Source organism: Rhincodon typus, chromosome 4, assembly GCF_021869965.1.
Source record: "Rhincodon typus isolate 14 chromosome 4, sRhiTyp1.1, whole genome shotgun sequence".
Taxonomy (NCBI): Eukaryota; Metazoa; Chordata; class Chondrichthyes; order Orectolobiformes; family Rhincodontidae; genus Rhincodon; species Rhincodon typus.
In genome coordinates this window covers 47720168-47738079 of record NC_063335.1, presented here as the reverse complement: position 1 = coordinate 47738079, position 17912 = coordinate 47720168, and the positions used below count along the sequence as shown (strand labels likewise).

General features: G+C 41.9%; 1 protein-coding gene across 3 annotated transcripts in view; it reads left to right on the top strand.

Moving 5' to 3' along the window:
• LOC109937727 (arf-GAP with SH3 domain, ANK repeat and PH domain-containing protein 1-like) overlaps positions 1-17912 on the top strand; it is a 315453-nt gene that overhangs the window by 254234 nt on the left and 43307 nt on the right. For all 3 annotated transcript variants that reach the window (XM_048595762.1, XM_048595761.1, XM_048595763.1), the window contains 4 exons: positions 3528-3613; positions 11336-11451; positions 12896-12963; positions 15500-15607. In XM_048595762.1, coding sequence (XP_048451719.1) covers positions 3528-3613; positions 11336-11451; positions 12896-12963; positions 15500-15607 — 378 coding nt within the window. The remainder of the gene's footprint in view (positions 1-3527; positions 3614-11335; positions 11452-12895; positions 12964-15499; positions 15608-17912) is intronic.

The window sequence follows — 17912 nt, the reverse complement described above, 5'->3', positions numbered from 1 at the left end:
TAAAATCTTTGGCATAGAGATGCAGTGGAAACAATTAATTTTAATAGGTCTCAGACCAGACCATGTCAAAGGCTGCATACAGGTCATGAAGGATGACGAGAGCGTTTATCTTTGTCACATAATGTTATTTTTGACTTGGCTTAGTTATTTTGGTACTGTGGCATGATGGAAACCTGATAGGAGAGATTGTGTGAAGAAAAAAATTGGAAAGAACTGCAGATTCTGTAAATCAGGAACAAAAACAGAAGTTGCTGGAAAAGCTCAGCAGGTCTGGCAGTATCTGTGAAGAAAAAATCTGAGTTAATGTTTCAGATCCGGTGATCCTTCTTCAGAATCCATACGTTCTGTGGAAGAGTCACTGGACCCGAAATGTTAACTCTGATTCTTTTCTTCACAGATGCTGGCAGACCTGCTGAGCTCTTCCAGCAACTGAAGATTGTGTGAAGTGCAGGTAAAGTGCTGCTTCACCTGGAAGGTACTTTTGGGCTCTTGGATACTGATGTGGGAGGATGTAAATGGGGAGGTGTTGCACCTTCGGTGGTTGCAGGGGAAGGTGCCATGGGGCTGTGAGATGTGGGGGAGCTGTTGGGAGTGAAGGAATAATGGATCAGGATATCCCAAAGCGAATGGTCCCCCTAGACCATGACCCCACCGTGGAACATCAATCCATTGCATCAGCTACAGTCACTGACCTCATTTCAGAGATCATCTCTTCCTACCTTGACTTGGTCTTTTCTCCCCGGTCCGATCCCTGCCCACTTACATCCACAATTCCTCTGATGCTTTACGCGAGTTTCGGAATTTCCGGTTTGCAGGCTCCAGCTGCCTCCTCTTTACCATGGACACGCAATCCAATTATCTTACACAGCAGTCTCCTGTGTGGAACCTTGTCAAAGGCCTTCTTGAAGTCTAAGTGGATAACATCTATTGGCTGTCCTTGGTCTAACCTGCTCATTATTTCCTCAAAGAATTCTAACAGATTTGCCAGGCATGACATCCCCTTGATGAAGCCAGGCTGACTTTGTTCTATTTTACCATGATAGGCTGAGCTCGTCCTTACCCTAAACAGCTTCTCTTTTAATTCCTCTCATTTTCTTCAGTTCAGAGTGGTGGCCATGGGTACACGCGTGGGCCCCAGTTATCCCTGTAAGTGGGGTACATGGAACATTCCTTGTTCCAGTCCTATTCCAGCTCCCACACACAACTCTTTCTCCGATATATCAATGATATCATTGATGCTTCTTCCCTCTCTCATCTGGAATTGGATGGACATGTCGTTTGAGGAATGGGATGGGGAGTTGAAATGGTTCGTGACTGGGAGGTGCAGTTGTTTAGTGCGAACCGAGCGTAGGTGTTCCGCAAAGCGGTCCTCAAGCCTCATCTTTATCGCCGAGATGTAGAGGAGGCTTGGGGACCACTTTGCGGAACACCTACGCTCGGTTCGCACTAAACAACTCCACCTCCCAATTGCAAACCATTTCAACTCCCCCTCCCATTCCTCAGATGACATGTCCATCCTGGGCCTCCTGCAGCGCCACAACGATGCCACTCAAAGATTGCAGGAACAGCACTTCATATTTCACTTGGGAACCCTGCAGCCCAATGGTATCAATGTGGACTTCACAAGCTTCAAAATCTCCCCTCCCCCTACCGCATCCCAAAACCAGCCCAGTTTGTCCCCGTCTCCCTAACCTGTCCATTCTCCCACCTATCCCCTCCTTCCACCTCAAGCCCCACCCCCATCTCCTACCTAGCCTCATCCCACCCCCTTGACCTGTCCGTCCTCCCTGGACTGACCTATCCCCTCCCTAACTCCCCACCTACACTCACCTTTACTGGCTTCATCCCCACCTCTTTGACCTGCCTGTGTCTCTCCTCTATCCATCTTCTATCCGCCGCCCCGTCTCTCCCTATTTATTTCAGGACCCCTTCTCCTCCCCCATTTCTGAAGAAGGGTCTCGGCCTGAAACATCAGCTTTCCTGCTCCTCTGATGCTGCATGGCCTGCTGTGTTCATCCAGCTCTACACCTTGTTATCTATTGAAGATTCCCCAGCACCGTTGTTGACAGGGCTCTCAATCAGGTCCGACCCATCTCCCGCACTTGTGTCCTCAACCCCTCTCTTCCCCCCCCTACAACTGCAGTAGGGTTCCCCCTGTCCTTACCTACCATCCCACCAGCATCCACATCCAGAAGATCATCAGCCGCCATTTCCACCACCTCCAGCGAGATGCCACCACTGCACATATATTACTGTCCCTTCCCTTGTCCGCCTTCTGCGGAGACCATTCCCTCCAGCGTACCCTGGTCCACGCTTCCTTCACTCCCAACACACCCCCACAACCCCATGGCACCTTCCCCTGCAACCGCTGAAGGTGTAACACCTGACTACTTACCTCCTCCCTCCTCTGTATCCAGGGGCCCAAACATATCTTCCGGGTGAAGCAGCACTTTACCTGCACTTCAAACAATCTAGTGTTCAAACTACATTCGCTGCTCACAATGTGGTCTCTTCTAAATTGGGGAAGCAAAGCATAGACCAGATGACTGCTTCACAGGACATCTACGTTCTGCCCGCAAAAAAGACCCTGAGCTTCCAGTTGCCTGCCACTTTAACATACCACCCTGTTGTCCGACCAACGTCTCTATCTCGGGCTTGCTGCAGTGTTTCAGCGAAGCTCAGCACAAGCTGGAAGAACAACACCTTTTCCACTCCGGGACCCTGCAGCCCTCCAGGTTCAATATCGAGTTCAATAATTATAGGGCCTGAAGTCTCCCATGCTCTAGCCTCCAACCACACTAGGTCTTGTTATCACATAGTCTGCCAATATACATTACCTCTTCCTAGTCACTAACGGCCTCCATTAACAGCTGTTCACTCTCCTAGCCAGATCATTTTCCACTCCTTTGTCTGTCCAACTGTTCTCTCTCTTTGGACTCTATCCCCACCTATTGTTTACTCCCTACCCCCTCCCCCGACCCTATCCTCCGCATAGAAACTGACATTTCCTAGCTACCATCAGTTCTGAGGCAGAGTTGTCCTACCTGAAACATTAACTCTGATTTCTCTTCAGATGCTGCCGGACCTGCTGAGCTTTTCCAGCAACTTCTGTTTTTATTTTTGATTTACATCATCCGCAGTTCTTTTGGTTTCCCTTATATCCTGGTCCTTTATGGACTGAATCTTATGTCCATGTAATATTTCTTGTTTTCTGTGTCCTCTACCATTTCCAGACAAAGTCTCCAGACTTGATCTTCGCATGTACCCCTGGCCTGGTACATCTTGGCAACAATCTTGCTATCTATTCTAGCATTTGAAGTAGGTTGGTGTTATAACCATAAGTGAAACATCCCCAGAAATATAGGTCAAAATGCAGTTTTGCTTTCTCAGTCATTGTCAAGCAGTAATCATCATACTAAAATGTGTGCTATATATGGCAATACCAGGAGTCATAATTTTTGGTTATGAGATGAATTGTCATAATTTTCACTATGTACAGTTAATACAGTTGTTTATTTAACAAACAGGAACCAGGGGAAACAGTACTTCACCTAGCTGTTCGAACTGCTGACCGAACCTCTCTCCACCTAGTTGACTTTCTTGTACAGAATAGGTAAGAAATCACTCAATGTCAAATGCAAGTGTTTACTATTAATATTCAATATCATCTTTTAACTCATCTTGATCATATTAGTTATTTTGCAAGCTTTGGCATCGCACATAGTACACATACTTTGTGATTTTTATTTAATATTTGTTCATGAGCTGTGGGCAACTTGGCCCATGCCTGTTGCCCTTGAGAAGAGAGTGGGGAGCTGTGTTCTGAATTGCTGTAGACCTTGTGGTGTCTGTGTAGTTAAGTTCTAGGATTTTGACCCGTAAATAAAGTAACAGTAATATTATTCTAAGTCACGATGGTGTGTGGCTTAGAGGGGAAAATTACAGGTGGTGGTATTCCAAAAGGTCACAGTAAGTCAGTCCGGAGCTGCACAGAAATCAGTTAGGAGTCTGGCTTGTCAACAGTCAGGGATGTCCGTTGAAATTGATCAACAGAGTGAGCCACGGTCAACCCTGGAGGGTAACTTAATGAAAGTCAACAGGGCTTAACAGAGGCTTGTGCGGCATCACGCAATCCTCAACCCACAAATATATTAAGGCTGTTACTGATGCAATTTGTGCCAGGTTACACCACTTCACCTCATTTATCCACTACAAAGTGAGTGCTGCTGCCAGGCAGTAGGTTTTAGCAATGTAGCTGCTTCCGCCAGTTGCAGGGCGCCATGACAAAGATTGGCTGGCTGGTTGACAGTGACAAGGAAAGTGTAAGGTTTCAGGAAGATATCAACAGTTTGGCTGATGGGCAGATCAGTGGCAGGTGGAATTTAACCCTGATCAATGCAAGGTGATGCGCTTTGGATCTTGGGGTGCTTGTGCACAGATTGCTGAAGGTGGCAGGAAATGTTAATTGGGTAGTTAAATAAAGGCACTTGCAGTTATCAGTCATAGCAAACATTATAAGAGCAGGCAGGTCATGTTGGAGCCGTACAAAACTTTGATTAGGCCACAGCAAAGTAATGTATGCAGTTCTGGTCACTATAGGAAGAATGCAGTTGCACTGGAGGGGTGCAAACAAGATCCACCATGAGATTGCCTGGAATGAAGCATTTCAGCTGCAGAGAGAGGCTCGATAAGCTCAGGTTGTTTTCTTTGGAGCAGAGAAGGTTGCTGGAGAACCTGACAGATTGTGAGGAGCACGGATACAGTAAATAGAAAGCAGCTATTCCACATAGTTGGGGGCGGGGGAATAATAAGGGGGCAGAATTGGAGGGTAGTTGAGGCAGGAAACCTCAACTTTTAAAAAGTACTTAGATGAGCACTTGAAGTGTCACAACATTCAAGCTATGGCCTACTGCAGGAAAGTGGGACTAGTGTAAGTAGTAGTATATTTTTGGCTGTATAAACTTGATGGGCCAAAGGGCCATTTGTATAACTTTGAAACTGTACATTTGTCACATTGGGAACATAATATGGCTAACTTCATGAACAGAAATGGAATCCATTCCATCAATTTACAAGTCATCTGTGTTTATTGATGCCACATTTTGGAAGTCTGTGCTACTTTTTTTTATTCATTTGAGGGACATGTTGCTGGCGGGGCCAGCATTTATTGCCTGTCCCTAGCTGCCCTTGAGAAAATGGTGGTGAGCTGCCTTCTTGAACCGCTGCAGTCCATGTGCTGCAGGTAAACCCACAATGCTGTTAGCAGAGGGAATTCCAGGGCATGAATCTGCTGCCCTTGCCCTTCTAGATGGAATTAGTCGTGGTTGGAAAGTGTTGTCTGAGGATCTTTGGCGAATTCTGCAGTGCATCTTGGTAGATATTACACATTGCTCCTGCTGAGCGTCAGTGGTGGAGGGAGTGGGTGTTTATGAATGTGGTGCCAGTCAAGCAGGCTGCCTTGTCCTGGGCAGTATCAAGCTTCTTAGGTGTTGTTGGAATGTCACCCACCCAGGCAAGTGGGGAGAATTCCACTGCACTCATGACTTGTGCCTTGTAGATAGTGGACAGGCTTCAGAGGCAGGAGGTGAGTAACCTGCCACAGTATTCTGAGCCTCTGGCCTGCTCTTAAGGCTGTTGTATGTTTATGGCAAGTCAAGTTGGATTTCTGGTCAATGGTAATCACAAAGATGCTGATAGTGGGGGATTCATTGATGGCAATGTCATTGAATATCACGTGTGGATTTGAATGTCTCTTATTGAAGATGGTCATCACCCGGCATTCATGTGGGAAGAATGTTACTTGCCACTTGTCAGCCCAAGCCTGGATGTTATCCAGGTTTTGCTGCATTTTGACTCAGACTGCATCAGTATGTGAAGAGCTGTGCTGAACCTTGTGCAATCATCGACGAGCATCCCACTTCTGACCTTATGATGGAGGGAACCTCATTGATGAAGCAGCTGAAAATGGTTGGACTTCAAACACTACCGTGAGGAACTCTGCAGAGATGTCAAGGAGTTGAGTTGACTGACTTCCAGAAAACACAACCATCATCCTATGTGCCAGGTATGACTCGAACTAACAGAGTTTTCCCCCGATTGTGATTAACTTCAGTTTTGCTAGAACCATATTCAGTCAAGGGCTAGCACTCTGACCTCACCTTTGGAATTCAGCTCTCTTGTCCATGTTTGAGCCAAGTATAAAATTACGTCCGGAGCTGAGTGACCCTAGTGGAACCCAAACAGGGCATCCGTGAGCAGGTTTTTGTTGTGCAGCTGCTGTTTGACACTGCTATTGGTGATACCTTCAATCACTTGACTCTTGATCCAGAATAGTCTAATGGGATGATAATTGGCGATTGGATTTGTCGTACCTTTTCTGTACAGGACATATCTGGGCAATTATCCACATTCTTAGGTAGATAACAGTGTTGTAGCCATACTGGAACAGATTAGCTAGGTGTATGGCAAGTTCTGGGACACAGGTCTTGAGTCGTGTTACCGGAATGTTGGCAAGGCCATAGCCTTTGCAATATCCAGTGCCTCCAACCGTTTCTTGATATCAACGTGAAGTGAATTGAATTAGTTGGACTAGTATCTGTGTTGCTGGGGAAGCCACTGGAGGAGGCCATGATGATTCATTCGTCCCCTGTAGCTGAAGATTGTTGCGAATGCTTCAGCGTTATCTTTTGCAGTGATGTGCAAAAGATAGGGCTGTTTGTGGAGCCTCTTCCTCCAGTGAGGAGTTTGACAGTCCACCACCATCCACCAACCGGATATGACACAATTGCAGAGCTTAGATCTGATCCACTGGTTGTGGGCTCACCTAGCTCTGTCTGTCACTTGCTGCTTTAAACTGTTTGGTACACAAGTAGTCCTGTTTTGTAACTTCATCCAAGTTGACACCTCATTTTTAGATATGCCAGATGCTGCACTTGGCATTACATCATAAGATGTTGGAACAGTATTAGGCATTTCGGCCTATCGAGTCTTTTCTGCTATTCAATCATGGCTGATGTTTTTCAACCCAATTCTCCTGTCTTCTTCTAATTACCTTTGATCCCCTTACTAATCAAGAACCTATCTTTGTCTGTCTTAAAGACACACAATGACTTGGCCTCCACAGCCTTCTGCGGCAATGAGTTCCATAGACACACCACTCTCTAGCCGAAGAAATTCCTCCTCATCTCAGTTCTAAAGGGTCATCCCCTCGTTTGGAGGCTGTGCCTTTCGGTCCTAGTCTCTCCCACTCTCTTCATGTCCACTGTATCCAGGCCTGTCAGTAATCTGTAAGTTTCAATCAGATCTGCCCTCATTCTTCTAAACTCCATTGAGTGCAGACTGAATCCTCTGCTGCTCTTCATATGACGAGCCCTTCAACACTGGGATCATTCTTGTAAACCTCCTCCTGACTCCTTCCAAGGCCAGCACATCCATCCTTAGATACAGGATCCAAAACTGCTCACAATATTCTAAATGCAGTCTGACAAGAGCCTTATACAGCCTCAGTATTACAGTATTACATGCTTGCTCTTGTATTCTACCCCTCTTGAAACGAATACTGACATTGCAGTTGCTTTCCAAACTGCCAGCTGAAGCTGCATGTTGAATGGGCGATATGCAGGGCATGAGGTTGCCAATTGTGTTGGGTCTGATTCCACTGCTGCTGCAGATGGCCCACAATGTCTCATGATACTCAGTCTTAAGTTGCTAGATCTGCCCAAAATCTGTCCCACTTAGCACGTGATAGTGCCCACAACATGATGTAATGTGTTATCAGTTTGAAAGAGGGATCGTCTCCACAAGGACTATGCAGCGGTCATTCTTTTATCAATGCTGTAATGTATCTGTGGCATGCAGCTTGGTGAGGTCAAGTATGTTTCTCCCTTTTATTTTGATTCTTTCATGACTTAACATAAATCCAGTGTAGCTGCAGTGTCCTCGGTCAGGTCCTGCAGTGTCCAGGTCCTGATCAGTTCAATCAGTAGTCCTGCTTTTGAGCCACTCTTTGTGGTGGGCATTGAAATCCTCCTTCCAACAGGACATTCTGCGCCCTTGCCACCCTCAATGTTTTCTCCAAGTGTCATTCACCATGGTGGAGCACAGAGTTATTAGCCGAGGGAAGATGGTACATGTTAATAATATGGAGATTTCCTTGTTCATGTTTGATGCCATGAGATGTTGAGGACTCCCAGGGCAACTTCCTCCCAAAAGTATGCCACTGTCCCACTATCTCTGCCAGGCTAGTCCTGCTGGTGGGATATATCCTGGGATAGTGATGGCAGTGTCTGAGACGTCTGTAAGCTATGCCTCTGTGAGAATATTTCAGACTGTTGCTTGACTAGTCTGTGAGACAGTTCTCCTAACTTTGGTGCTAGCCCCCAGATGTTAGTAAGGAGGATTTTGTAGGGTCAGTACTGTTTATGCCATTGTCATTTCTGATGCTTAGGTTGATGCCAGGTAGTGCATCCAGTTTTATTTCTTTGTTGAGACCTGTTACAACTGAATGGCTGGCTAGACCATTTCAGCAGTTGAGAGTTCACTACATTGCTGTAGGTCCAGAATCTTTTCTAACAGCCTGCAGTGGTTTCATTGTCATTATTAGACTTTTACTCACAGATATATTTTGAATGCAAATTCCACCACGTGCTGTGGCAGGATTCAAACCCGGTTCCCCAGAACATTATCTGAGTTTCTGGATTAATAGTCTATTGAGGATTCTCATGTTCCTGCTTTGTTTCCAGGGCTGGATGCTTTACAAGGAGACAAAGGTTATCCTTTACAGCTTTAGCTGGTGATTCCATTATGCTACACCCTGTCTGATGCTGATCATAGATAACATGCTGCCCATTCTTCAACCAGGGCCATTAACGAGTAGATGATAGGCTTGCTGGAGATGATGTTCAGATGGTTGGATAGTTCTGGGAACTCCTGCAGCACATCACAAACGGAGTGTGCCACATAATTCTAACATTCAGCACTGTGCTTATCTGGAGCAAAGAAGGGATATAGAGGACACTGAAGAGCTAGAAAACGGCAGCTGTCTCATAGTTGAAGAAACAGCAAGAGGATCATCACCTTCACCATTATACAGCAGTGGAGTGTCTGTGCAACAAGACAGGCATGACTTAATTGGTACTCGTTACAAATAGTTGTGAGCTGGCGAAGTGATTGCTCATTGACAGTGATTTTGATGCTGGTCGCAAAGCAAGCAGTCTCTTTTTGATCGGAGAAGCAAATGCAGCTTATATTTGTTCTTTCTTTTCTTTTGCTGTTGCTGAATAAAAGTGAAGGTTTTCAACTATCTGCAGGCTTTCTAGAATGTGATAGTCCCACATAGAATAATAGATGTTAGACTATACTGGACATTGAGGAAAGAATATTGCCAACTTATACAGAATTCTATGATGGGATGAGGCTAAAGATAGTAACAATAGTTTGGTCCTCAAATGGCAATAAATGTGCACTTGTATTTGCAATGATGTGTCAGCTGTGTGATCTATGCCACCCTGAATAGCGTTTTTATTTGGTTCCCCTCTCACTACATGCACTGTGAAGTGTAACATGTGGCTGGCACCTGTGTGGCTGGTAGCACTTAATCAGCTGCATATCTAGGCTTTAAAAATGCAACAGTTCTGCGAGTCCAGGCCATGCTACGTTTCTCTGCCTCTAGCATGAGGAAAGATAAGATAAGTGGGGTGCCATTGAGACATGGTGTGTAGTTAATGAGACAATTTCTGGTAAAATTCAGTCCCAGTTTCTTCAACCATTCCTAAACTCTTGAGATTGGATTTTCTATATTCATTAATGCTGTACAATTTTTCTCATTTCAATAAACTAAGGATGTTATGTGCTGCTCTCCATTTAACATTCACGTGATTATGTAGTTCAGCAGTTTAAGCCAGGTTAATGCAAAAATTGTTAGTTAATTTCACATGACTTTGCTATATCTAGTCTTTGTTATTTTTCACACAAGTATTGAAGTATAGCGTGCTAACATCCAATAGAGTGGTGTGATGCAGATATGTACCCTTGATTCCACAGGTGGTGACTAAACTGTTCTTAGTCATACTTTGTTGAAGAGACTTCCCACAGAAATTACTAAATTTAAGACTATGTCTGTCCCAATGTCACTTTCAGTGTCAGATTATAGAGCAGTATTAAAAATTTCAGTGTTGAACAGTCCCAGGTGTAGGGACCTTGAGCATTCTATCAGGGAAGTTGTATAGTGAGAGGAGATTGTAAGAGAGAAAGGAAACCAAGGAAAGTGCATCCCTACATCATTTAGTCACTTTGAAAATTGAACAATAGAATTGTGGTATCTCAATGTATATGACATTCATAGAGTAATACAGCATGGAAACAAGCCCTTAGGCCCAAACTGGTCCATGCTGACAATGGTGCCCACAGCTAGTTCCAATTGCCTGCATTTGGTCCATATCCCTCTAAATCCTTCCCATCCATGTACCTATCCAAATGCTTTTTAAATGTTGGTATTGTACCTGCCTCAACCACTTTCTCTGGCAGCCCATTCCATACATGCACCACTCTCTGCGTGAAGAAGTTGCCCCTGAAGTCCTCCTTAAATCTTTCCCCTCTCACCTTAAACCTATGCCGTCTAGTTTTCAATTCCCCATCCCTAGAGAAAGACTATATGCATTTGTCCTATCTATGCCCCTCATGATTTTATACGCTTCAGTAAGATCACCCCTTATTCTCCTATGTTCCAAGGAATAAAGTCCTATCCTGGCCAACCTGTCCCTATAACTCAGGCCTACTAGTCCTGGTAACATCGTCACAAATGTTCTTTGCACACTTTCCGGGTTAACTATGCCTCCCTTATAACAGGGTGACCAAAATTGTTCACAATACTTCAAGTGCGGCCTCAGCAACGACTAATACACCTGTAACATAACATCCCAACTCCTATACTCAATGCCTCGACCGATGAAGGTCAGCATGCTTTATACCACCTTCACCACCCTGTCTGTCTGTGACGCTGCTTTCAACGAACTATGTACTAGTACTCCTAGGTCCCTCTGTTTCACCACACTCCTCAGGACCTTACCATTTACTGTGTAAGTCCTGCCTTGGTTTGACTTTCCAATGTGCAACACCTCACACTTACCTGTATTGAATTGCATTTGCCACTCTTCAGCCCACTTCCCCATTTGATCAAGATCCCTCTGTAATTTTTGATAATTGATTTTTCTTGCTATCAACGATACCTCCTAATTTTGTATCATCCACAAACTTACTATTCTTATTCAGACTTATTTATTTGATAAAACAAAATAATTTGTATCGGTATTTTCTTATCATTTATTTTCATATATAGTGGTAATCTGGACAAGCCAACTGCAAAAGGAAACACTGCTGTACATTACTGCTGCATGTTCGATAAAGTAGAATGTTTAAAATTGCTTCTTCGGGGCAAACCAAGTTTAAATCTAGGTGAGTGTAATGTCGGTGATTTTGAATTGCATTTTCCTTTTGCCTTAGTCTACCAGCAGAGCCTAGGAAATGACATGTCCTTGTTCCACTATTCAGTGTTCAGCTCAAGCGATGTGGCAAAATGTTTCCAAAATCAAAACTACTCAATCAACAGAAATTGTTGTTAAAACTCAGCAGGTTTGGCAGCATTTGTGGAGACAAAGCAGAGTTAACATTGTTTCTGATTTCCAACATCCACAGTTCTTTTTTCCTTTTGCAAAGCTACATAGTGTCCATTCTATCCTTGTTACAATATCATTAGCAAAAGACTACAAAATTAAGTGTGAAATATAATTTAGATCAGTTAGAAAATTTAAATTTATTTCTAAACTGGCCATCTCATTTTATACATTCGCTCTTCTTTACTAGCTCCTATTCTCTTTGCTATCCTAAAAACTAACTTTAAAATCTTCCATTTATCTTCATTCATTAACATCATGGTTCTCACCATCCATTTTGCAAGGTGAACAAATTGAATTAAGAATACTTTAATCAGTCTGTAAGAGACATTAAAACCACAATTTTCAACCAGTTGAAAGTCCACGTGCTGCAGATTGACAAATTGGCAGCTCCTGTGAACCTGTAGCACCAAAATTGGTGTGATTGAGTTAAAGCAACTGAAAACATTAGAAAGCATACTTTAAGGGAAATAAGCACTTCTGATTGTACAGAGCCAGTTTCTTAAAATAGTCAAGAAAAAAACCTGCTCATTAGCTTGGACATGCAACTAAAGTCTGAGGACTGGTGAAGGAGGAGAGAAAAAATCCAAGGGATTAGGTACAAGATCACAACCTAGATGAAGTACACATGGAAGCTTGAAATTGGGAACCGTTGATAAAAATGTACATTTAAAAAAAAAACTTCCGCAAATTTTGATTTATTGGTGCAGTATCCTGATGTTTGTAACCCTAGTGTTGGCTAAGCTGGAGGCAGACATTAAAGGACTAAAGACAAGTAGAAAACAACAACGACCAAATGTGGAGAAATCAATGGTTAGTAAAAGTAGTGAATTAATGAGTTCACCATCAGTCTTGCATGATCTCAGTATTTAAATGGAAGTTATAAATGGAAGTCCAGGGTCCTTATGGAACAAAGGTAGTGTCCCTACCTCTGAGCCAAGATGCTAGGGTTCAAGTCCTAACTGCTCTAGAGCTGACTTATAACATCAGTAAAGAAGTTGATTGGAAAATATCTAAAATAGAAGTCCAGAAGTGAGCATTTTTAGTGGACCATCTAAAGAGTATCATTTTGCTTAGAGTATCATTGAAACCAAAAATGCATTTCTATAATCTCCCCCAATGGCTTTATTGGAAAATTGTTTTCTAGTGTGAGAAAATTGACTGGATTGCATTTTTGTGTTTGCTGTCATCTTATGTATTTTGCATTGGATTTATTTCACATACAGTAAACCAGGGTGGAGAAACAGCCCTAGATATAGCGAGAAGATTGCAGCGTCTGCAGTGTGAAGAATTGGTAAGGAACGGTTCTCCTTAATACATTCAAATTCATTCCTGTTTCACAGAATTTCTTATCCAACCATAGTGTTTGAAGAAATGTCTAATCTAATAGAAGTGATGCAATCATTTTGCTGAATATATTTATCTAGCTATAATATTGATCATGAATGACTTCAATGCTTTTTTAAAAACTAAGCTTTTTAAGTATACTTAAGTCCAGACAGAAAGTTCAATTACTAGCATTTACATTCCTGTGTGATTTTTAAATTGCTACAGACTCAGTACAGCAGAAAGATTGCTGTATTTTTCCAGTATTACATAAAATGGTATCACGTCCAACCAAAGTGTTCAAAGCACATTCTGAATATACATAAGTTCACTTTCTCATACATTTATTATGTTTATTTAGAGCTTGACATTAGGATAATGAGAGGCAACATTTTTTTCCGTTAATTGCAGGAAGGATAGATTCTCCTTCACTTGAAGATAGTGTTTTCCTGCAATTAACAGAACAGGTCCACTTCACCTAGCAAAGCTACAGTATTGCAACTCAGCACATGTGTTAGAACATGATGATGCTTCGTAGTCCTTGAAGAGTGTTACAGTTCCACAATCTCAAATTAGTTGTAAAAAATCTCCACTATGTGCACTGCTCTGAAGTTCATACAGAACCTAGGTTACCAGATAATTGTGAGAGAAGCAGACATAATGAAATATTGTTTTTAATGTATTTATTTGTGTTTGTGTGTGTGTGCGCGCGCACATGCACGCATACCTATCTAAATAGGAACAAACCCTTACAACCATCATGCACAATCAAAAATGCACGTGGTAACTTTGGACTCACCAGGCAGGCACCAGTCATCTATGTGACTTATGCTACAGAAAATTCAACTGTGATAACCATTGCGTGAGATTTACACATACTTATTTGGAGTTATGGACAGCATTCCAAAGAAAGGCTATGATCAACATTATGGTTCTCCCCTACCTTTTGATCTGCCTTTTCATAGCCACCTTGTTCTAATGTGTTGGGAACTTTCTACAACTGATAACACAACACACACTTTTCCACTGTCACGTAGGCTAACCAGTCAGACCGTTCATTACAAGAATTGAATTAAATTAGATTAGATTATTGTCACGTGCTCACATGAGGACAGTGAAAAGTTTACAAATTGACACAGCGCCATCAAAGAAGCACTACCTTTGTTTTTCCCATCACTACCATCATTGCATGGCAATAGGATGTGTGCATGAATATCTTTGTCAGTTGTGACTTTCTTAAAGATCACACTATCAAGCTACAAGAATTTCCTACAGTCTGGTATCATAAACAGTTATTTCTGGCACTTTCTGGTGTTGGCTGAAACATATGCTTTGCCACAGAGACCAATGTTTTTGGCACCACATGATAATTTGTTTGCCATTGTCTTGACGTTTTACTTGTGAGCAGTCATCCACATGTAGAATCTCTGTGATTAGAGCCTCTGTGACTTTAATAGAGACACGCAGTCTGAGATAGTTCTTGGGGGAGTGGGGCCAATGGTTCAGAGGCAAGGACAGAGGAGTGCCTTTTCCCCTTCCCAATTCTAAATTCCTTGATTGGGCACAGAATGTCTGACGATGGGGAACTCCCCTATGAAACCTCAAGTGCTATTTGTTGAACAACCGTTTAGGAGGTACAGGAAAGCATCTGAGTCCCTTTAGAACATTACCCACTGTTATGCTTTTGTGGATTCAATGGCTTGAAGCTGTTCATTAATAATCCTAATTTCCCTTTTCTGCACTGACAGGCAGCATTCCCACATTGAGCCTTCCTGTCCTCAGCTTAAATGGGGTGGATTTCACAACACCAGTAATCCTATGCTCGATTCTCTCTGTGCTACCCCTAACACCATCCCACCATAATGGCCACTGTCTGCAGCAGACTCTAGTAAATACAGGCAGATATAACAAATCAGGAAAATATATTCTAGGCTCCATTTTTTGAAAAAAATCTGAAAAGGCAGGCAGAAGGATAACTTCCACAGGCATTCTGAAGATTTCCAGCTCTACATCTCTTCCATCTTAATCCTTTAGACATAGTTGTCAGACGTAAAGAACCAAAATTTCCACCAAGTGCATGTTGAATAATCTAACAGTGCAGAATGATTGAAAACTTACAGTACTGAAGAAGATGCTCCCCCTTCAGTCTCGAAATGCTGATTGAATGGGCTGTAAACCTGACAGTTTCTGTTATTTAACATGGAATTTTTAGATAACAAATATTGATGCAAGCCTAAGCAGTGCATTTATATGGCTCCTCTTACATTTACTAAATTAATTTAAATGACATGTTTATTTAGCTATCGTATCTGACAACAAATACCATAAGGATAAAAAATAATTATGGTGGAATGTGCAATGTTTTTGAGCAGGAACTGTTTGTCTTTCCATCCCGAGGAGAAAAGTAATTAGTAATTAGAGGTTTAAGTATGTAAATATTCTGTTATGAAAGCATTTCATTTGACCACTGTTGCACTTAGTCTGATATTTTATATTAATTTCAGATCAGTCAAGCTACCTTAGGAAAAATTAATCCTCATGTTCACGTAGAATATGAGTGGCAGTTACGGCAAGAAGAAATTGATGAAAGTGATGATGACTTGGACGTAAAGGTGAGAACAGGGAATATACAATATGGAAGCAAGTTATTTCTTAGTAGTCCATCAAACTGCACAGTTTTAACATTCTGTAGAGCATTATTTCGTGGACACATTGAAACACATACAAATATCTACTTCTAACAGTTGTGAATAGCATGTAAAACAAGACAATTCTGGAGAGATGGAGAAAATTATCTCTTAAACTGTTTTCTAAAACAGTATTTTTAGGGATAATATTTTATAAGCGTGATTTAGTCAGTTATATATCACAATTTATTTTAGGTTTTGAATTTTGAATTAGTGAAATCTGGATTTTCTGTGTGTCCAAAGAGTTAATGATTAACTTGCAGGTATTTCTGTAGACATGGTGATTTCTTTTGAAACATCTTGAAGGAATAGCCTTCAGAACATATGTTTTATTTACTTTAGGAGGGGTTACTACCAAGCAATTGTGCATCAATATTTTGTTAGGAAGACCTGGAATTACTTTTTTTTTTATTTAAGGGAAACTCCCATAGCTTGATACAAGGGTTTCTCTTAATTTTCAGTTTTGGGAAGTTCTGCAGAAGTCCTTGGGTGAAGATGAATGTGTAATGCAGTACTCCTGAGAAAGGGAGGTAGTAAAACTAGATTACCTTAGAGTAAGGAGTTTAGTGTTAGTTCCAGACTAAGTGTTTGGATAAAACCCTGATGAGGTTATTTGAACCGAAGTGAAAGCAGCAGGAAAAGGCTTTCAGCTTTTCCAGACTGGGAGTTGAAATAACAATTTACCTTCTGTCTATCAAGGTCTTAGAAAAAGACAATAGTCTCTGTTGTGAGTGCACATGGAATGCTCTTGTTGCTGTCAAGGGAATATCTTGCCATCAAAGGGATTATATTTCTACCATGTATTTCAAAATCTTTGAAGGCATATTATATATAAATAGTTTGGTTTATTGTATTTTTACCTGAACTTCTTTTGCTTAATAAACTTCTGTTTTATTGTTAAAACCAAGTCTGCAACATTGCATGATTACGTTTCTGTGAGATGCACCTCATAAAAGCAAACACAAAATAAAATTGATCAATCAAGGCAGACTTCAGTCTAACATCTGACTTGTCCAGTAATAACATCAATTGGAATTATAATGATAAATTCAGTTGAAGAATGATCTGTGGACGTGATTTGTCCTGAACAAGATGGCTGAATTTTTGAATGAATATCGAAAATAGATTCTGCATTGAAGGAAAATTTTCAATAGCTCTCTGATAGATCTTTGAATAATAGCATTATTTAATGTGGTGCTGAGCCATAAGTATCAGGAGCTCCTTTTTAACCTGATACTCGGTATGTGATAAATTGGCTGATGTAGCTGGAACTGTAGTTGAGGCATAACAGTCCACTTAAAAAGATCCTTGGACGTCTTCACCACTGAGGTAATCATTTTTCTGTACTTGAGATATTACTTGAGTAGAATGCAGGAAGCAAAATCAGTTAGTTAGGATTGCATGAAGGTGATAGAATCTGTTCTTCAACTTCCTGTTCACTAATTTAAATGGAGAACATCTCAGAGAAGGTCCAGTATGGTTGAAAAATCCACCTCAGTTGAGTTTTTATTCTCAACAGAATCCAGGCATAGATACACTGAGAAAATACTATTAAATATATACTCTAGTCCTGTGCCTCCTTACTGGCAGGAAGAGTGCACCCTACTGAATGTCAGTATCAGTACTATGTGCTGTAAATACTACATGAAATAGGAGCAAGGGAACTTACAGATGATAGATTCGCAAAATAATTAATCAGCTCATGCTTTCCTGATCTGATTAAAACTATGGGCAGAATTTTTTAGGCTTCTGAATGACATGGGCTATGATGAGATTTGTGGCACAATCAGATCAGAAGTCCAGCAAGGCTAATTATTCAGTTGGGAGCATCTCACTCCATCTGTTCTTCTTTTTACAAGTGACAACGTGTGTTTCTGGCTCAGCAGTGACAAATTGCTATTTAAAGGAGCTTATTTCAGTTGGACGATCTGCCATGATCATGAAGAAAGGCGGAGCAGGCTCAAAGGGCTGAATGGCCTCTTCCTGTTCCTATCTTCTATGTTTCCATCACTTGATAAGTGCCTTGTTAACAGCCTAACTCACCTCATTAATATTCAGCTTCCCATTTTGTCAACAAGCCAGATATCAAGCAAACTCATCGTGGAAATCCGAAGACATACCATGTGAATTCAGCTCGCATTTTGTTCCAAAGTCGTCCATCATTGGGTACCTGGCACCAACTTCTCCGGGTATGCTTTGAGTACTGGCCACATGCACCCATCCAAGGACC